This window comes from Lutra lutra, chromosome 8 (assembly GCF_902655055.1).
Source record: "Lutra lutra chromosome 8, mLutLut1.2, whole genome shotgun sequence".
Taxonomy (NCBI): Eukaryota; Metazoa; Chordata; class Mammalia; order Carnivora; family Mustelidae; genus Lutra; species Lutra lutra.
In genome coordinates this window covers 19,701,058-19,723,943 of record NC_062285.1, presented here as the reverse complement: position 1 = coordinate 19,723,943, position 22,886 = coordinate 19,701,058, and the positions used below count along the sequence as shown (strand labels likewise).

The following is a 22,886-nucleotide window of genomic DNA, read 5'->3' as shown; positions in this document are numbered from 1 at the left end:
CTATTTTTATTTATTTTATTTATTTTTTTTATTTTCAGCATAACAGTATTCATTGTTTTTGCACCACACCCAGTGCTCCATGCTATCCATGCCCTCTCTAATACCCACCACCTGGTTCCCCCAACCTCCCACCCCCCACCCCTTCAAAACCCGCAGATTGTTTTTCAGAGTCCATAGTCTCTCATGGTTCACCTCCCCTTCCAATTTCCCCCAACTCCCTTCTCCTCTCTAACTCCCCATGTCCTCCATGCTATTTGTTATGCTCCACAAATCAGTGAAACCATATGATAATTGACTCTCTCTGCTTGACTTATTTCACTCAGCATAATCTCTTCCAGTCCCATCCATGTTGCCTCAAAAGTTGGGTATTCATCCTTTCTGATGGAGGCATAATACTCCATAGTGTATATGGACCACATCTTCCTTATCCATTCGTCCGTTGAAGGGCATCTTGGTTCTTTCCACAGTTTGGCGACCGTGGCCATTGCTGCTATAAACATTGGGGTACAGATGGCCCTTCTTTTCACTACATCTGTATCTTTTTTATTATTATTATTTTTTTAATTTGTGTTACGTTAGTCACCATACAGTACATTAGTTTTTGATGTCACGTTCCATGATTCATTGTTTACATATAACACCCAGTGCTCCATGCAATCCATGCCCTCCTTACTACTCATCATCTGGCTCACCCATCCCCCACCCTTCCTCCCTCTAAAACCCTCAGTTTGTTTCCCAGAGTCCCCAGTGTCTCATGGTTTTTCTCCCCCTCTGGTGCCCCCCGTTCATTTTTCTCTTCTTTTGGCAGTTTATACTCTTACATCATAATTGTCCAAAGAAAGTGCTTTCCTGGTTTACTTACCCAGTTACTACCTGTATTAGGCACTACCTAGAGAACAAAGGTAAGTTAGGGGCTACTTAGAGAAATACAAGATTATCTCCAAAAGCCACTCCCACCATCTTGTAGATCATAAAGTTTTAGGTACCAGTAACTTTTAATATAAGATGAACCTTGAAATACTGTTTATTTGACAAAACAGAATAGAGATATGTAGCTTTAAATCTAATGACATTTACACTTAAATAATCTTTCAGTTATGTATGAGTCACTCAGTGTGTATGTAGAACCATTTAATTAACAAATGTTGGGGGAGCCTGATGGTCCTACTTAACAAAAAACTGACTTGCAAACTTATTGCTATTTTAAAAAGCCTGCTGCTGAAAATGTATTAAGAATATCTTCATCACAATTTGCATGAAGAACATTTAATTACTCAATTATGTAGACCTTTCTTTTCCACAGAATTTGAGGGAACTATATTTTCTTGTATTTCATGTAGAAATCCCTAGAAAGGAGTAATTATTCTGCCCTCCTCCACTATGTTGTAGGAGCACAAACGGGTTCGTGAAGGTTGTGTCCAAGGTCATGCAAACAGTAGTAGAGACAGGACAGAGGCTAGGTCTTCTGCCCTTTAATTCCGTGTTTCTCTGCACCATCAAAGTGCCTCACAGAAATTAGTGAATAAAGAAGAGACTAGAGCTTGAGATTTGCAGACATGCATTAAGGAGAAAAAAGATGCTGTTCAGAGGCATTTCCTGATCAGAAACCCCTGTACTTCTATGCTTATGGGAAGTTTCCTGCCTATTACTATCGTCTTGTCTTTCTAATAATTAAAAAATGGTAGTCTAGATACACCAATGCCCATAAAAAGAAGAGACTTGGGTTTTCACTTGTTGTAAGGGTATGTGTTAGGTATTCCCTTTGATGAAAAGCACCTAGAGAAAATTTTTAAAAATCTGGGGACATCTGAATTTTTACCACAAAGAAACGAATACATTTCTATATTGAAAGTGTACAAGGTGATCATTTAATATAGGTATACATTGCAACAGGATCCCCACCACAGAGATAATTAACATATTCATCATTTCACATATTTAGCTTTTTTGTTTTTTCCTGGTGAGAACACTTGTTTTACTCTCAGAAAATTTCAATTAGACAACATGGTATTAGAAGTTACAGTCACCGTGTTATATATCAGATCCTCAGACCTTGTTTGTAGTGTAAATGAAAGCTTGTGTGCTTTACCAGCCTCTTCCTATTTTCTCCATCCCCTAGCTCCTGGCAACCAGTCCTCTAAAATCTATTTGTATGAGTTCAGCTGTGCTTGGTTTTGTTTTAGGTCCCACATATAGGTGATACTATGCAGTTTTTCCTTTTCGCTCTTTGGCTTATTTCACTTAACAGAATGCCCTCTAATTCATTTCTGTGGTCATAGAGGCGCAATTTCACTCTTTTCAAATGCTGAATAATATTCCAGCATATGTGTTCTTTATCCGTTCGTCTATAACACTTAAGTTGTTTCCATATTTGGCGAGTACGAATAATGCTGCAGTGAACAAGAAAATACAGAGATCTCTTCAAGAAGTGATTTTGTTTCCTTTAGTATATACCCTGTACTGGGACTAATAGATCATACTGTAGTTCTATTTTTAGTTTCCTGAGGAACCTCCATACTGTTTTCCATAGTGACTGTGACAGTTTACATTTCCAACAGACTACATGGCTTTCTTGTTTTCCATATCTTCTCCAGCTTTTGTTATCTCTTCTCTTTTTGATAATAGACATCATAGCAGGTGTGAACTGATACCTCATTGTGCTTTCGATTTGTTTTTCCCTCAAGATGGGTGTCATTGAGCACCTTTTCATATACCTGTTAGCCATTTGTATATCATCTTTAGAAAAATGGCTATTTAGGTCCTTTACCCATTTTTTGTTTGTTTGCTATTTAGATATATCAGTTCCTTGCATATTTTGGATATTAACATGTTACTGGGTATGTGATCTGCAAAAAATTTTTTTTTCCCATTCCACATGCTGCCTTTTCACTTTGTTGATTCCATTTGCTGTCTAGATTTTTTGTTTGACATGGCCCAACTTGTTATTTTTGCTCTTGCTGCCTTTCCTTGCTGTTAAATCCAAAAACATTACTGAGACATTGAGGAGCTTACCCTCTGTGTTTTCTTCTAGGACTTTTGTGGTTGCAGGTCTTAAAGTCAAGCCTTTAATTCATTTCGAGCTTACTTTTGTGTACAGTGATTTAGAGGTTCAATTTTGCTTTTTTGCATGTGGCTATTGACTTTTCCCAGCACAATTTATTGAAGAGACTATTCTTTCTCCATTGTATATTCTTGGCTTCTTTACTGAAAATTAATTGATCATATAAGAACAGGTTTATTTTGGGGCTATTATGTTCCATTAATCCAGGTGTCTGTTATTATGCCAGTACCCTACTGTTTTGATCACTAAAGCTTTGTAATACTTTGAAATCAGAAAGTGTTATGTTGGGGCACGTGGCTGGCTCAGTGGGTTGAACCTCTGCCTTCAGCTCAGGTCATGATCCCAAGGTCCTGGGATCGAGCCCCGCATCAGGCTCTCTGCTCAGTGGGGAGCCTGCTTCCTCCTCTCTCGCTGCCTGCCTCTCTGGCTACTTGTGATCTCTGTCTATCCAATAAATAAATAAAATCTTTAAAAAAAAGTGTTATGTTGCCAGTTTTATTTATCATTTTCAAAATTGCTTAGCTATTTGGAATATTTTTTGCCTCCATATAAATTTTAGGATTCTGTTTTATATCTGTGAAAAAATGTCATTAGAATTTTTATAAAGATTGCATTGAATCTGTAGATTGCTTTGGGTGGTATGACATTTTAATGATATTAATTCTTCCAGTCCATGAATATAGAATATTTTTACATTATTTGTGTCTCCTTAATTTCTGTCATCAATATCTTATAGTTTTCAACATACAGATCTTTCATCTTCTTGTTTAAATTTATTCCTAGGTATTTTATTTTCTTTGAAGTCATTATAAGCAGCATTCTTTTCTTAATTTCTCTTACTGATTGTTCTTTGTTAGTCTGGAAAATCAGCTGATTTCTGTATATTGATTTTGTATCTTGCAACTTTACTGAAACTGTTTATTATTTCTAACAGTTTTCTGGTGGAGTCCTTAGGGTTTTCTATTTTATAATATTATATCATCTGCAAACAGAGACAATTTTATTTCTTTTTACCCAATTTGGATTTCTTTTCTTTCTTTTTCTTGACTAATTTCTCTGGCTATCACTTCCAGTACAATTTTGGATAAAGAGAGTGGGCATCTTTGTCTTTTTCTTGATCTTAGAAGAAAAGCTTTCTACTTTTCACTCTCAAGAATGATGTAAGCTACAGTCTTGTTATATATGGACTTTGTTATGTTAAGATACATTCTATCTTTAATTTGTTAAGCATTTTTATCATGAAAAGATACTGAATTTTGCCTTGTGAAATAAATTTGGAAGTGATTCTCTCCTACATTTTGGAATAATTTAATAAGGATTGCTACTAATGTTTGCTAGAACTCCCCAGTGAAGCCCTCTGATCCTGGACTTTCCCTTTTTTTCTAATTACTGATTCAGTCTGCTTACTAGTAATTGGTCTGTTCAGGTTTTCTATTTCTTCATGATTCGGTCTTTAGTAGTGGTATGTTTCTAGGATTTATGTATTTCTTCTAATTTTTTGGCATATAATTTAATTGCTAATAGTATTTTCTTATAATCCTTAGTACTTCTGTGTTATCAGTAGTCAAGGCTCCACTTTCATTTCTGATTTTTTTTTTGAGTCTTTTCTCTTTTTTCTTAGTCTAGCTAAAATTTTGTCAATTTTTTTTATCTTAAAAAAACAGTTCTTTATTTCATCGATCTTTCCTATTTTCATTTGAGTCTCCACTAAATTTATTACTGCTGTGATCTTTATTATTTCCTTCTGCTAACTTCAGGCGTGGTTTGTTGTTCTGTTTCTAGTTCTGTCTTAAAGTGTGAAGTTAGGTTGTCTTTGAGATTTTTCTTTTTTCTTAATGAAAGCATTTATGGCTATCCCCCATTTTCCTCTTAGAACTGCTTTTGCTGCACCCCATAAAGTTTGATATGTTGTGTTTCCAATTTCATTTGTCTCAAGATATTTTTAGTATTCCCTTTTGATTTCTTCTTTGACTCATTGGTTATTTAGGAAGATGTTTTTTAATCTCCACATATTTGTGAGTTTTCCAGTTTTCCTTCTGCTTTTAATTTCTAGCTGCATACCATTTTGGTCAAAAAACATATAATTTCAGTCTTTGTAAATTTTTTAAGACTTGTCCTATGGCCAAACATATGATTGGTCCTGGAGAATGTTCCACATGCTCTTGAGTAAAATATATATTCTGCTACTGTTGGATGACTAGTCTGCATATTTCTGTTGGTTCTATCTTGTCTAACAGGTAGTTTAAGTCCAATGTTTCCATATTGATTTTCTGACTGGATGATCTGTCCATTGTTAAAAGTAGGATATGAAGTTCCCTACTATTACTGTGTTGCTGTTTATTTCTGCCTTCAGATCTGTTTATATTTGCTTTATATATTTAGCTGCTCTGATGTGGGTACATAAATTTTTACAATTGTTATATCCTTTTGATGAATTGACCCATTTATCATTACATAATGACCTCCTTTTCTTTTTGTTACAGATTTTGGCTTAAAGTCTATAATATCTAATATAATTCTACCTGCTTTCTTTTGGTTTCCATTTGCATGGCATACTGTCTTCCATAATTACACTTTCAGTTTACATGTGTCCTTAAAACTAAAGTATGTTTCTTATGAGCATATATAAAAGTTTTTTTTATTCTTTTTTTTTTTAATCTCTTCAGCCACTCTATGTCTTTTCTTTTTTCACTCTATGACTTTTGATTGGAGAATTTAAGCCCATCTACATATAAAGTAACTATTGATAGGTATGGATTTACTGTTGTCATTTTGGTAGTTGTCTTCTGGAGGTTTTGTAGTTCCTTTTTTCCTTTCTTCCTCTCTTGCTCTTTATCTCTGTGATTTGATCATTTTCTGTAGCTGTGTGCTTGATTCCTTCTACTTCATCTTCTGTATATCTACTATACGTTTTTGTTTGTGGTTACTATGAGGCTTATATAAAACATCTTATGTTTATACAGTCTATTTTAAGCCAATCATGACTAACACAAACTCATATAATAGCTCTATATTTTATAACGTCCACCGCGTTTTATGGCTTTTTTTGAAGATTTTTTTACAATTTATTGGAGAGAGAGTGTGTGTGCGAGCACTGGGGGGAGGGGCTGAGGGAGAAGCAGACTCCCCACTGAGCAGGGACCCCCCAGTGTGAGGCTCAATCCCAGGACTACAGGATCATGATGTGAGCCAAAGGTAGACCACCCCAACTGCTGAGGCACCAAGGTGCCCTAACATTTTATGTTTTTGATGGCACAGTTTACTTTTTATGTTGTATATCCATTAACAAATTATTATAGTTATTTTATAGCTTTTGTCTTTTAAGCTTTATGCATGAGTTATAAGTGATTTATCCATCACTGTTGCAATATTAGAGTATTCTGAATTAACTTTATATTTGCCTTTACCCTAGTAAGTTTTGTGTTTTCATATAATTCCTATTACTTCTTTGTATCCTTTCATTTTAGCTCAAAGACCACCCTTTCGTATTTCTTATAAAGCTGGTCTAATTGTGATGAATTCCTTCAGTTTTTGTTTGTTTGGAAAACTCCATTTCTTTGCCATTTCTGAAGGACAGCTCTTTTTGGTAGAGTACTCTTGGTTGATGGTTTTTTCCTTTCTATCAGCACTTTGAATATCTCCTCCTACTCTTTCTGGCCTGCAAGTTTTCTGCTGAAAAATCTTCTCATTGTCTTATGAGGGTTCCGTTGTAAGCAGTCAGTTGCTTTCCTCTTGCTGCTTTTATGATTCTTTGTTTTCAACTTCTGATAATTTAATATAGTGTGTCTAAATGTTAGCCTCCCTGATTCAACTTATTTGGTATTTTGGGGCTTCCTATATCTGGATATCTGTTTATTTCTCCAGGTTAGGGAAGTTTTCAGCCATTATTTCTTTGAACAAGCTTTCTTCCCCTTTCTTTCTCTCTTCTCCTCCTTGGATTCCTATAATATGAACATCAGTCCACTTGATGGTGTCCCATATATTCCTCAAGCTATCTTCACTCTTTTCTTTTTGTTTGCTGATTAGATGAATTGCACCGCCCTGTCTTCATGTGCATTGTTCCTTTCTTCTACTTCATCTACACTCTTATTGAACCACTCTATTAAAATTTTCATGTCAGTATTGCATTCTTCATCTGATTTGTATTTAGTACTTTTTAATGATTTTCTATTTCTTTGTTGAAATTCTCACTTCATTCATGATTGCTTTTGTAACCTCGGTGAGCATCTTTATGACGGCTGTTTTGAACTCATTTAGGTAAATTAACTTATTCATGTTTCATTAAGGTTGGTTTCTGGAGATTTATCTTGTTCTTTTGTTTGGAACATATTACCCTGTTGTTTTTTGTTTTCTGTTTTTTGGGTTTTTTTGTTTGTTTGTTTTCATTTTCTTGTCTCTGTTAGTTTCTGCACATTAGATAAAATACCCATGTCCTCTAGTCTTGTCAGAGTGGCTTATGTAGGACACAAACTGCATCCATAAGCACAGCCCAACCTCCTGGTTGTCTCTCAAATATCTATCAGGGATAATCATAGTGTTTGTTCTTAGAGGTTCCCTGTGGTTGAGACTGTGCCAAAATCCATCAGTGTTTCAAAGGGAATGACATAGTCAACACCTACACATGGGGTTGATCTGGAGCCAGACCCTCGGGCAGCAGCTAAGAAAGCATGCAGTCAAACTGCTTCTGGAGGGATACTGGGAGATAGGCATTTTTGCCTGGTCTCTCTACTAGCCGTAAGGGGGTGCTCCTTCACCCATTTAGAAACTGCTTATTTGCTATAATCCTTTAGGATTTGTAAATACAATCTTCTATCAGAGCAAGGTGATTTGGCTGCCTAAATCCTGGATGGCTAAACTATAAAAGTGAGGACATAGATGTGTGGACAAGCTCTTTCAAGGTGGATACTGGCAGCTTGATTTTATTATTGAAGTTAGCCAGAGAGAGATGGTGAGGGAAGTGCTCATCAAATCTTTTGGGTCCTAGGGAGGATAATAGTCAACAGCTAAATGGACTAAAAGCCAGACCCACATGCTCCAGCCTATAAAGTACATAGTCACACCCTTCCAGGGCAAGATGGGCATTTTTGTCTGCTCTCTCTCTGCTGAGCCCTGGGAGCATAGCCATGGCAAGTACTCATGTGCATACCTGTTGTTTCTTTGTCTGCTGCAGTCCTATGGGACTTGTAAATGGAAATCCAGTTGTCTTTCAGAACCAGGTGATCTGGGGGCCTGTCTCTTGGGTGACAGCAACCAAAGCTGGGTGTCAGACATGTACAAGCTCCTTTCCAGAAGGATGTTGGTTACCTGTTTTTATTGTCAGAGTGAGCAAAAAGAAGAAGGTGGGGGAGGTGCCCGCTGGCTCTTTTGGGCTCCAGAGAGGATCACAGTACCTAGATATATGCAGTTTCAATGTGGGTATTTTCTCAGTTGCCTAAATTACAGTAGTTACTCAGCTAGTTTTTAGATTTCTCTTGGAAGAAATTGCTCTGTGTCTAGTTCTGTGTGTACATTGGGTGTGTCCATGGGAGGAGGGAAATTCAGAAGCCTCCCATGTCACATATTGGTCAAAAGCTTTCAGCATTATGTTGAATTCAAAAACACAGTGCAGACAGTATTCTGTTTTACATCAATCAAATACAGGGATTAAGTTATGAGCAGTCAGATGGAAGAAGCCAATAGTGCAAGGCATGTGGGAAGAGGTGTGGAGCACACTACTCTCCCAGCAATTCCACATGTTCACTAACCCAGAAGCTCTCTGTCATACAGTCTTGGTTCTTTTTTCCTTTTCAATCAGATGTTTACTGACCTGTGAGATAGGTTTATCTCTTTTAGTTCTGTGAATTTCAATTTCTGTAAAATACTTTTCATTTCTGTAAAACATTTTTACAGAATGTAAACATGATTTTTTTTAACCAACCAAAAAAATCCAATACTTAGAGCTAAGCTAAAGTCTTAGCTGCTCATTTTTTTTCTTTTAGGAAAAAATTGAAAATAAACAGTGTCATTTAAAACAAAACTGTGACTTCTCATCGGTGGCTATTAGGCTATTTCACTTCACATTTCATGTTAATAGTTTATAGTTGATTCTGGCTGATTGACTCATCAGAATATGAAACATAGCACTGAAGATTCATTCCTCCCAATGTACCTCAAGGGAGCTTCATAAATCTTTACTTCGGGCCCTTTAAGCTGCCTTGCAACCTCCTTGAAGCAATACTACAAAGACAGAAATGCAGTATTGTGAACCAGAGAAGAAAATTCCCATTAGTGCTGAAGGAATTTTTTTCAGCATGGAAGACTCTAATTCTAAGTATCGAAGAAACATTTTCAGGTCTTTTATAAGTGATTCTAGCTTTCCTGAATGTGTCCCTTTCTTTCTCAGCATTTGTCAAATGTATTTGAAGTTCATTCAGTTCCCTTGGGTTGCATTTTGAAAGTGGCTCATAGAAATTTAAGCAGACAGTACCCATTAACATTAATGGACTTCCTAAGGCAAAATTCCCTCATACTGGGCTCAATATTAACCTCAGTATGAGATTCGGTTTTACTAAATATTTAGAGAATACTCAATTGTTTAAAAATATCCCAAAAACTATTTCAGTAATGAATTCCAATTAACCATGTAAAATTTAAGAAGCACAACTATTAGATTTGAAGACTATATCCATGGTTTTGTGAAGTCTGTCACCAGAATTGATTGATATATATTTATGAATGCATTTCTTCTGTTTCAATGGGGTTTATAGGCACAGCACTTGTTGTCCAGTGGGACCACGTACATCTCCAGGATAATTACAACCTGGGAAGCTTCACATTCCAGGCAACCCTCCTCATGGATGGACGCATCATCTTTGGATACAAAGAAGTAAGTAATGTATTGATGATGTCCTTTCCCCTTGATCTTGACTTCTATCTTTTTCTCCAAGTGTCAAGAAAGGGACATTTTATAATCATGAACCTCAAATCGCTTTCTCATATCTTGGTTTCTTTTGCTTCATACAAAAAAAATTTTTTTTAATCTACTAGGTAGCACTGATTGTTAATTCTTTGGATTTTGTTTTGTATGCTGATATCACTTATGCTGATATCATTGGTATTATGATTAGTGAATTTCATAGAATTATGAAATTATATTCTGATGGTATTATAATGAAATATCTCTAAGAAAAAGTATTTCCAACTTGGAAGGACTTCTCTCCTACATCTGATTATATTTATTTTTGTTTCTTTTTCCTTTCAATTTCCATGACATGTTTTGATTCTAACTCCAAAACTATTATTATACATGAAAACTTGTGTGGTTCCATGACCCAATACTGAAGGCATATTAGGACCCACAATCCCTTTAACCAGTGTATATTTCAACCCGATAGGCAAAATTAATTAGCATTCTAAATGACAGAAATAAGAATGGAATTTAAACTTATGGTTTGTTTCATTTTACCAAATTCACAAAGCAAAGAATGGAGATTTACTAAATTATTGCCTTAAATTTATAGAATGTCTAAATTAGAATAATAACATGTGTAGCTTAGAAAGTCTATTGACAATATAATCACGGTATATTAGACAACCTAAACTTTAGGGGAACAAAATAAATATAAGAAAAAATTTCAGAAAAAAAAAAAGAATAAAAGAAAAATATTCCAGGAACAGTAGATGTGCTATTTTAGACAGTTGCTAAGCATATTAACCCATGGGTTAATGGGTATTTATAATAATACAGACTCAGTATATCATTTGAAGGGTTATTTTTTGTTGACAAATGCATCTTTGACTAGTAAAAGTATGTTGAAAATTTAAAAATTATTCACTTTGGTCAAGTTTTCTGAAATACATCTTTTCTATAGGGTAAGGGATAGTTTTATTTCAATTAACTAGGTCAGCTTTTGGAAATCTTATAATCATTTCAAATATTTCCACTCCTTTGGAGAATTCTTCCATGTGGTATTGATCATTTTTACTTGGGGTAATAATATAAATAGAATATAATATAGAATCATAGAATCTGATCTGCTTGGTGCTTCTTATCAACAGCTATGGTTTAATATCATAGCCCTTCATATTCTTGTATCACCTTACTTGCAAGCTGGGAGAATATAGCTCAAAGGGACCGTTCATTTCTAGTTTTCATAATAATCTAGTATAATTCTAAAACTGCAGAGTATCGTTATAGAATGTTAATTTTCAACTATTTTAACTAGCAGTGGCAAAGTTTCTGGAAAGAAGTAGGGTCAGTAAGCCTAGGGTCTTAAATCTCACTAACTGTAGGCTTTTTCAAAACGGATTTTTTTTTTATTATTGTGGTCTCTCTTTCTAGTCTTGATTATAAAAATCATCATCTTTATTTATACTATTCTCATGGATGTCTCACATTGCAGAGTAACAGTTCATTTTTTCTATTCCTTCTTTGTAGTGGATTTGGTATTTTTAAAATATTTTTTGTTTCTTTATTGTAATCAAAGAAAAATTTTCCACTCTGATTTTCCTGTTTTGAAGTGGGGAATATTATATTGATAGGCAATTTTAACACTTTCTTTGTATTTCCAGACTATTATCCTATTGAACACTAGTCCTTCTGAACCCAGAGTTCTAAAGAAGTCATTGCTTTATTATTGGCCTTATTGTTCTTTCTTTATTCTGGTTAGAAACCACATTGAGATATCACCTTACACCAGTTAGAATGGCCAAAATTAGCAAGACAGGAAACAACATGTGTTGGAGTGGATGTGGAGAAAAGGGAACACTCTTACACTGTTGGTGGGAATGCAAGTTGGTGCAGCCACTTTGGAGAACAGTGTGGAGATTCCTCAAGAAATTAAAAATAGAACTTCCCTATGACCCTGCAATTGCACTACTGGGTATTTACCCCAAAGATACAGATGTAGTGAAAAGAAGGGCCATCTGTACCCCAATGTTTATAGCAGCACTGGCCACGGTTGCCAAACTGTGGAAAGAACCAAGATGCCCTTCAACAGACGAATGGATAATGAAGATGTGGTCCATATACACCATGGAGTATTATGCCTCCATCAGAAAGGATGAATACCCAACTTTTGTAGCAACATGGACGGGACTGGAAGAGATTATGCTGAGTGAAATAAGTCAAGCAGAGAGAGTCAATTATATGGTTTCACTTATTTGTGGAGCATAACAAATAGCATGGAGGACATGGGGAGTTAGGAGAAGGGAGTTGGGGGAAATTGGAAGGGGAGGTGAACCATGAGAGACTATGGACTCTGAAAAACAATCTGAAGGGTTTGAAGAGGTGGGGGGGTGGGAGGTTTGGGGAACCAGGTGGTGAGTATTAGAGAGGGAACGGATTGCATGGAGCCTTGGGTGTGGTACAAAAACAATGAATACTATTATGCTGAAAATAAATTTTAAAAATGATTTAAAAAAAAAGAAAGCAACTTTTTATTTCATATTATACCTTAATTTTTCCAGTAATTGTCATACATTTTATTTTGCTGATGTAAATTTCTATTTGTAAAATTTGCCACAGTAAGGGTTCCCTTGCACTTGAGAAGAAAACTAGATGTTTCTGACATTTCTAGAAAACATTTATGATCAAAATAGCATAAAATAGTTAGTTGTTTACATAATGTATTATCCTTCACAAGGTGCTTTCACATACAGTATAGTTTTCTATTCTTCAGCAATATCGTATATTCTTAATAGTCATAAAGGCACTGGTGCTGAAGGTACTTAATAAATGTGTATAGCTTAATTATAGAATTAGATCATGCAAAATTATCTTTATTTTATAGCTAAGCATACTGCATCAGAAAGGTTAAATAACATGCTTGAGGTTGCAGAGTTAGTTAAGGACAAATCCAGGACTAAAGGGTCTAATTTGGTGAGGCCAAGGTACCTCAACATTGTTTTTTTCTTTCCCAAGAAGATTATGTATAATAATTCACAAATATATTCTCATTTTTAAATAAATATTGGCTAATGTTTGGTGTTTAGTAATCTTTTTATCTGACTCCAATAAATGATACAATTACAATCTCATACAGTTAGAAGTATTCCTAGTTGAGTTACTAGTGAAATCATAAGGACTTAATAAAGAGTATAATTTTGTGTTCCTGTCCAGGTTAAATTTACAGAACCAACATTATAGATAGGGAATTAAGCATAAGTCTTTCTGTACTAAGTTTCTCCTAACTGGCTAATGCCAGCTTTGTTTTATTTTATTTTATGTGAGTGAGAAGAAAAAAAATCCGATGTATGCAGAAACTACCAACAGAGCACTTGGTTTAATTGTAGAGTAAAATTAGTAATGCATTGAATAAACTTATTGACACAAATTTCGTTTTTATTTCCCTCAAGTGATGTATTCCAGTGGATAATTATGTTTCTTTTATTAACTCTTAACATGCCATCTGCCCATACTAACCACTCAGATGACCTTCAACTCTGCCATGTTCCTCATATAGTCATTTCTCCAACAGTATAATTTTTTACAGTACAAACTAGATCAATAATGGTCAAAATTAGAACATACATTTGCACTCATAACAATTTTGCTTATAACAGAATTGAGGTAAGAGGGTACTACTGCTGTTTAAAATAGGATTGAATACAGATCTCTTTGGGTCATTCAGTGCTCGCCCATCAAAATCCCAATGTTCTTCTAGCCACACTGGTAAAAGGAATAGTGGAGGTTTGGATTCCTTTAAATAAGTAAGTTACCTTTCCTGAGGTATTTTTATTTTTGAACTAAAGATTTAAAATTCTATTCTAAGTTATAGTTCCCCATTGTTACACAGCTGTTTATTTTAGTTCACTTTAAAGATACCATTTACTTGGGATGAAGTGAAAACCCAAAAATCAGATTGTCTTTTTCTTAATTTTCTGTCAGATTACCAACTGTTCACTTTAATGCATTTTCCAGTTTCACAGTATCCATTTGTGTCTTGGGCATCGATTTTAATTATCTGATAAAATTAACCATCTTGCCCTCTATTTCCTTAATATAATAATAATAGTGCCTTTAAAGTTTATGGCTTTATCTAGGTTTCCTGTGGGTCTGTTTCTATCATGTCTTTTTTTTTTTTTGGCTTCTCCTCTAGATTTTCATCCGTTGGTCCCATCTCCTTGAATGCCAGATAATCTTTGATCCAATATTGGGCATTGTTTACAACCACTAAAAAGATACTTTGAGGTTGTGGATGATGTTTTCTTCCTCCAATGAATGTTTGCTTTTTCTGTTTGGCAGGTAGGATGGAACAGATTATTTAATACTATCAGGGCTAAGCTCATTCAAAGTTGAGCATCAGTCCTTATAAAGACTGGTGTATTTCTGGTTAGCACTTAGTCTTAGAAAGTAGTCCTTCAGGAACCTCCACCCAGGCCTGGGTTTTACTACAGGACCTTTTTCCTTAATGGCCCTGATCCCCTGTGTTTTCCTCAGCTTCAAATCTGAAGTTCTGTTCAGTTTCTCAGTCTCTAAATCTTGCTTGTAAATTGCCAAATGCATTGATAGGAAGGTGGTATTGCATTCACTTCTGTGATTTCCTTTCTCTGGAATCTTGGCTTTTCGAGTCTTTGCTCTTTGATGGCTGCCTGATGCCTTCAACAGGTGCTTTCCATATGTTATTTATCTTTCCTGCTTGATCTCAGTAGGAGAAATGGTCTTTTACAAGTTTGTCTGCCATAGCCAGAAGTCCCATTCACTTTTAATAACCATCTCCTAATTTGATACAATCTAGCATTCATTGAACTCTTCATACATGCCAGGCAGTGACCCAAGTGCTTAAAATTTATCTCATATTCCTCCTCTCTCTCTCTCTCCCTGCATCCCTGCCTACTTGTGATCTCTGTCTGTCAAATAAATAAACAAAAAATGTTTGCTCATATAATTCTCTCTCTCTCACACACACACACACACACACACACACACACACACACACACACACACACGAGGTAGTTGCTTTTATCATTTATAGAGTGAGGAACTGAAACATCCAGAGAGGTTCAGTAACTTTCTCAAATTATGAAACAAAGATTCATCCAAGGGAATATAACTCCAAAGCTTGTAGACCTAATCACTGTACTGTACTGCCTCCCTCTGGACTTGCTTTTCGAGAAATAACTAAACCGAGGGCACCTTGATGGTACAGTCAGTTAAGCATCTGACTGGGATTTGGCTCAGGTCATGATCTCTATCTAGATCCTGATCTCCAGGTCATGAGATTGAGCCCCCGGTTGAGCCTTGTGTCAGGCACCATGCTCAGCAAGGAGTCTGCTTAAATTTCTCTCTCCTTCTCCCTTTACACCTCCCCCTCCTCTTGTGTACCCCCCAAAATAAATAAATAAATCTTTAAAAAAAAACGGAAATGACTGAACTGCTTCACTCACTTCAATATCTTGGACAGTCTTTCCTAGCTAGTCATTATTATGCTATAACCCTCTTGAGAGCACAAGAAAGAATGGTTTGCCTTTCCATAACATTTATTTTATTTATTTTACTAATCTTTTTTTTTAAAGATTTTGTTTATTTACTTGACAAAGAGAGAGACAGCAGGAGATGGAATACAAGCAGGGGAGTGCAAGAGAGAGAAGCAGGCTTCCCACTGAGCAGGGAGCCTGATGCAGGGCTGGATCTCAGGACCTTGGGATCATGTCCTGAGCCAAAGGCAGATGCTTAACGACTGAGCCACCCAGGTTCTCCTGTTTTATTAATATTTTAAAAAATGAAAAGAGGTTGTATGTAGTTAAAAAAATAAAATAAAAAAAAAAAAATAAAACATGCACCCTTTCTTAAACAATTAGAATTTGGAAACTCACCATTCCCATTTCCTATTCTGTTAATAACCAGCTGTGACCTAGAACCCATATTCTTTATATTGTTTTTAGTTACTATTGAATAATGATGCTTATTTGCTTGATTACGGTAGATATAGACCTAAAATTCGGGACCATTGATAATGTAACAAGGTATCTACCTACACATAGATTTCATTCCAAAAACATTAGGAGTTTGAAATCAGATTTCTTACAATCCTGATGCTGTCTTTTGTAGTATACCATAATATTTCAGAAGTTACATTTCCTCTGATTTGTGTTTCTCTTTTTTATTTTGAATTTATTGCATTATTTCTCCTCTTGTATTTTGAATTTAATGTTACTTTAGATACAAACTAGGGGAGGATGTGATTCTGTTTCTCTTGCAAATATGGTTATTTTCTTTTAACCAGCTCATAGGAGGGATAGGGTAGTCATCAATTTCAGACAGTGCAATTGAAAAAAAGTCATATAATCCTTCTATATGGCAGCAGGGGAGAATCATAGAGAGTGTATACCCTACCTATGAGTCAGCCTATTCTATCCATTTTCTTGGTTGAATACCTGACTGTCTCCTTTAGCAAATCTTAGAGGAGATCAGTATAGAAGAACTTTATTGTTTATTAAGTAAAATCACTTTCTAATCTATTTTATCATTTAAGTGTTTAAACTTAATGTACCTTAGTGTAACATCCACTGTAACATCCACTAACTTCCACTGTTTCTGTGGAAGAATGCATAGTTAATAAATCACCATTGCCAATTGGGTGTAGGTTTAAATGGCACCCTTAATACATTTTGAAAATTTCTTTTAAGACTATTTCTCTTATTTAAACTGTAATGAGTCTTCATTCATGGTAATCATCCTGTAAGTACTGAAAGATGAACACTTGCTGAGCTTGTAGAATTTATGGAAAAAAATAATTCAAGAGAATAAGAGAAACCCAAAAAGAACTGAGCAATGAAACATTTGCCATTGAAATGAAGTTATTTGCCTTTATGGCTACTGCTCTGTGTGTGAGAACGTTGGACATGTGTTTATATAATACATATGCATCCAAAACACTTTATAGTTGTGCCAGTAAATTACTAGAATTACATATATATACAGATATATGTTTGAAATATATACCTATACATTATATATTTATATTCAAATAAAATTCAAATAAAATTTATAAAATTAATAAATTTATGATTCAAGGTTGAGAAAACCTAGATGACATAAAATGCTGATTATAAACTCTTTTTTTTTTAAAGACTTTATTTATTTATCTGACAAAGAGAGATCACAAGTAGGCAGAGAGGCAGGCAGAGAGAGAGGAGGAAGCAGGCTTCCTGCCGAGCAGAGAACCTGATGCAGGGCTCGATGCAGGGCTCGATGCAGGGCTCGATCCCAGGACCCTAAGATCATGACCTGAGCCGAAGGCAGCGGCTCAACCCACTGAGCTACCCAGGCGCCCCCTGATTATAAACTCTTAAGAAATCATTCTAAAGATGTAGACACAGATGATTTTACATTATAGTGTTGTCCATATTTTAAATACATGAAATATAAAATGATATCTACATACCTTTATTTAGAATCTAATTCATTTGCATTTGTAGATATACTTTTTTAAGTTATATCACATATAAAAGCTCCTGATGTTTTAATTTCTTTTTACTTTTCACAGTGTAAGAAAATGACAAATTGAACCATTTTCTCTTTATAATGTTCCAATAACAGGATCTACCTAGAAAAAAGTTTTAAAAGGAGAAATTTGGGGGCACCTGGTGGCTTAGTAGGTTAAGCGTACAACTCTTGATTTCAACTCAGGTCGTGATCTCAGAGTCCTGGGATTGAGCCTCACATTGGACTCCACGCTTAGTGGGGACTCTGCTTGAAGATTCTCTCTCTCCCTCACCAACTTATGTGCGCTCTCTCTCTCTTCTCTCCCTTTCAAATAAATAAGTAAATCTTAAAAAAAAAAAAGAAAGAAAGAAACAGAAACTTACTATAATGCTGGCCCTGCCCCTAGTTGTCGTTTTCTTGGTGAATGTGTTTCATCTTTCTGGTGCATTTTCTCCTTGAAGCCTTCCTCCCTTTCATCCCTGAGAGGTCACTGGGAGGTTGCTCTTGCTGATATCAAGCCACATCCTATCCTCCTGCTCTCACGCTCCATGGCCATAGAGCTCTTTTGTCTCTCCTTGAGGGGAAAGGACTGTGCATTCCTCTCGTCTTTCTAAGGTCAAGTAGTTTCCCAATCCCACTCTTTTCCTCTTGTGTTTTATTCCCAGGCCACGTGTAGGCAAGCTCCCTTGTCTACCTGTAAACCCAGATAGAGTTCCCAGCATGGTTTTACTGTCTTGAGCCCCGCTGCACAACAGTCGTCTGCCTCAGTGTCTTATTTTATGTGAAGCTCCAACTCTAGTTGTTAGTCCATTTGGGGGACTCTTTAAATCAGAGCTCACAGTGATTGTGTGTGTGTGCATGCGTGAGTGTGTGTTTGCAAAATGGACATGTTGCCAACATTTAGATATCAGAGGTTTTAAACAAGAATACAGATTTGTATTGCCCCTTGAAAAATCAGAAGCCCTCGATCACTTGCTCTGCATTTCTACGTAGCAATAGTTCACTGGGAAGTGTACTTTTATGTTCCCTCCAGTCTCTCCCACAGCAGTTTCTTTGTTCTTACCCTAGGCTAGCACTAGTTTATATAAAGATTCAGCTTAAAACTCCTCGTTTAATAGAAGGGCTGTCCTTACTTATTAGCCGTATGTTGTTCTTCTTCCAGATTCTCTATAGGCTGTGATTATGGAGGTGGGGGAGAGAGGGCTGTTAAGAACATATCTCTAACTCTGAGAAACAAACTGAAGGTTTTGGAGGGGAGAGGGGCAAGGGGTTGGGTGAGCCTGGTGGTGGGTATCATGGAGGGCACGTATTGCATGGAGCACTGGGTGTGGCGCATGAACAGTGAATTTTGGAACACTGAAAAAAAATTAAATTAAAAACAACAAAAAAAGAACATATATTTGGCTTATGGCTCTCCTTTGCTTTCATACCCAAGTGCTCATGAAAGCTCAAGTGCATATGAAAGGAGATCGGTAACTGTAAGCTAAAAAAAAGCCTAAATTGTTGTGCAAAATGTTAACAATATGGAGAAAAGCAAGTGGATTTTTATATTGTCAAATTTAATTGAAAGCCTTTCTGTTCGAAAGGCAGTTTTCAGACAACCAAGCACTAATACTGAGGACTTTATGTGTTGTTTTGATCATAATAAAGAAAAGCGTGACTCCTTATAATTGGATGCCCTACTGAGTAACAGAGAAGCCAGATCTGACATTTAAAGGTGATGAGGTAGGAAGTTAAAGGCTGAATGTAGGTGAGAATGGGCAAAATAGTAAGCCTTGGGTTTTCTTCAATGTATATATGTTAACCTGCTTGACACCATGTTGCTAATTAGCGAGTGAACAAAAATGAGTTTAGGGTAATTCTTTTCCAGTGATAGGCATGTGATTCCTACTTTGGAAGGCACACTACTCAATCAAGCCCTTGCTGAGATGCTGTCCCGCCTATTAGATAGATAGCTGGGTCCGTAATGGAAACTAATGAATATTTTGGTGAGGATTGCCATACAGAAGAGAGAGGAAAATAAAATCCCATTACCTCTGATTCAAGCAACATGCTGTTACCTCCCTAACTATTTCAGAGACAGAGGTAAAACTTCACGTTTTATGGGTCGTGTTGGGCCCCTGTGTCCTGGAGAATGACACCACAGCATGGAAGAGACAACAGCTTTTGTCTCTGGACCTTCCCCTGCAGACCAGCGTGCTCTGCCCTACCTTGGCCTATCCCTAATATTTTTTTCCTGTCTTAATTTCATCTGCTTATTGTAACTCCTTTCTGTGTCTATATACTTCATTTGCTTCATTATATCACTTATAGAAAAATTTATACTTAAATAATAGACTTTTCTGTGTCCTGCAAAGTGGAACGAAAATTAAAATACCTAAAAAGTAAGAATTTATAAATGCTTGTGTGAGCTGAAATGGAAGCATATTTCAGCTGGTGTTAATGTTCCTTTTCTAAAACTATCCTGTGGAATGAATGTAATTGTAAAAGTCATTATCAGAAATTTATGATTCAATGCAAATCATACAGAGGCTGAGTGAAAATTTAGCTTTGCTTCAAACATAAAAAGGCAGCTATTAGAGGCACTTGAAAATAATGAAGGTACATTTCTTTTTTTCTTAAAAAAAAAAAAAGCTTCTATAGTTTAGAGTTGGTACTATTTCAGAATGGCTTCCTGAAAACCCTAGGAACTAACTTAGGAAATATATTTTTTTAAGATTTTGTTTATTTCTTTGATAGAGACACAACGAGAAAGGGAACACAAGCAGAGGGAGTGGGAGAGGGAGAAGCAGGCTCCCCACCAAGCAGGGAGCCAGATGTGGGGCTCCATCCCAGGACCCTGGGATCATGACCCGAGCTTAAGGCAGACGCTTAATGACTGAGCCATCCAGGCACCCCATTTAGGAAATATTTTGAGTATGACTGGAAATTTGTAGAAAGGATAAAAAAAATACTGCTTCCCATAAAGCAAAATTTTTAGAGTGCCTGGACATCATCTAGCTTCTCTGACTTGAGTACTTCATATCCTTGTACATAGAGAGTCTTCTATAGAATAGGTGACTTTCTTATGCTAATGACAGACCAGATCCTCTCTTATGCTAATTTGTGTGATACTGACTATAATTCTAGATGGTTTATTTATACACAGATACACACCCCACACACACAATTGCTCTGTTGTTCAAAGTAATTCAAGTTCAATGTGACTTTTAACAGTCCTCCTGATTCATCCTAATGGTCCCTAAATTAAATACTCACATGGAATCCTGCAGACTGGTCTGACTTGCTCACAGAGAGCTGACACAGCCCGATTCCTTACCCACAGTAAGTGAGCGGATGAATGATCCTTTCAGAGAACAGCCCCATGCCTTTGATGTCTGGAAATAAAAAGATTACAGTCCAAGAAAGCAAGGTAAAAAGGATATATGACAATCTCAGGTGGAAAGAGACAGACTATTTCTGCAAGAAATCTATGAGAAAACTTGGAATCGTTCATCTTTTCCTCATTAATCTTTTACCATATGAAGCATTTAATTCACTTGTCAAAAGTAGTGTTTTCAAAACCTTATGTGCAATTGTTTCATAAATGGCTTGGTGCCTTCTTGGAAAATGTAGGGAACCAAGAGCTTCTTGTACATTTTCTTTTAATATTTAATAAAATATATAATAAAAGAGCCCAGTTTTAGAAAATCTGTACTTGTATTCATGAACTCTGTAAAAGTTTAAAGAAAAACATTTGAGGCCAGTGGTATTGCCATAAAATCATCCTTTTCCAAATCTTCTGCTTCTCACCTGTCCATCTCTGGACGTCTCAGTACTCTTCTCCAGTTCTTCCCAGGTGGCCCTTCTCATGGACAGACAACTCCTTTCTCATGGCTTGCAGTCTGAAAGCACCCCCTAGGTGTACAACACAGTGACCCCAACGAAGAGCTCAACACCATTCTTTCACTCAGACCAAGGCTGTGGTGACATCATTGGCTCTCCTCTTTCTCACACCCTCCTCAAATCCATGACCTGGCTTCATAGCAGTGCTTTCACAATTCATCTGGAATCCATCTTTCCATCACTTCCATCTCCTATATGCATCACTCTAGTGTAGTCCAAGCCACCCATCTCTTTTCCAGAAAACTGTGATACCTTCTTAACTAGCTTCTGCGTCTCCCCTTGCCCCCTACAGTCATGATCACACAGAAGCCAGGGTGATTGGTCTTTTTCAGATGTAAAAGAACATCCTTCCTCTGTTCAAAATCCTCTAAACCTTCACTCTACAACGTGAAATCAACCTCAGTCATTGCCATAGTTTGTGGGGAATGCATGCTCCCTATGATCTACCTCCACCACCTCTCATCTCCTTTGACAATCTTAGTAATTCCTCCTTCTCCAGTGATAACCTTTTAATTCTGAAAGACACCAAAAACAATTAAGTCAAAACCTTTGCCTGTACTGGTCCTTCTACTCAGAGTTTTCCTCACATATCCACATGGCAAGCTCATGACTACAGAAAAGTCATCTCATCACAGAAACTTTCTGTGACTCCTTCTCTTAAGGAAGGCCCCATCCCCTTCTCTCTCTTTACCACACGTTAGTTTCCTCCTTAACACTTTTTAGCATACTCTAGTTTTTACATTCACTTGTTTTTATGTCAATCTCTGCCCTATAGAATATAAGCTCAGTGATAGCAAGGTATTTGTTCTAGTCTCTTCTATAATCCCTACAATAATACATAAAATATTTAGCTAATATCTAGTAAATGAGTGAATGAATTCTGGCTTATCAAAGAGCATCTAGAGTGTATATGCCTTTTAGGAAAAATAAATTTTTTAAAGATTTTATTCATTTATTTGAGAGAGAATGAGTGAGAGAGAGTATGAGAGAGGAAAAAGTCAGAGGGAGAAGCAGACTCCCCAAGGAGCTGGGAGCCCGATGCAGGACTCAATCCTAGAAGTCCGGGATCATGACCTGAGCTGAAGGCAGTCACTCAACCAACTGGGCCACCCAGGCACCCGGGGAAAATAATTTTTGTATAGTAAATAATATTCTCAGAAATTTATTTCTACTTTATATTTCCACATTATATTAAGATGCATAATAGAAATGTTTGTGGTAGTAGTGGTTTGTCAGACACAACCCTCAGAAGTTACTGCCCTATGAATAAGTATAAGTAGAAAACTGGCAGTGAGTTAAATTGTTTCTCTTAGAAGCAGAGGATGATTTCTACCTACCTCAGTTGTCTTTACGGATAGAGTATTTCACCCTAGTTAACAATTTACTTGTTGAAGCTTGGAAAAGTCAAAATCGTTCTATAGAGTGAAGCCATCAAACTGAGGCTTGAAAGCATCTTTATAGCTCAAATACAACTATCTTCCTGAAGGGCTGGCCAATTTAGGATATTTTCAATGACAGAAGACTACCTACCTT

The 22,886-nt window shown here is 36.3% G+C and overlaps 1 protein-coding gene across 2 annotated transcripts in view; it reads left to right on the top strand.

The window, feature by feature from the left end:
* PLXDC2 (plexin domain containing 2) overlaps positions 1–22,886 on the top strand; it is a 489,244-nt gene that overhangs the window by 325,710 nt on the left and 140,648 nt on the right. For both annotated transcript variants that reach the window (XM_047740347.1, XM_047740346.1), the window contains one exon: positions 9,808–9,926. In XM_047740347.1, the coding sequence (XP_047596303.1) occupies positions 9,808–9,926 (119 nt within the window). The remainder of the gene's footprint in view (positions 1–9,807; positions 9,927–22,886) is intronic.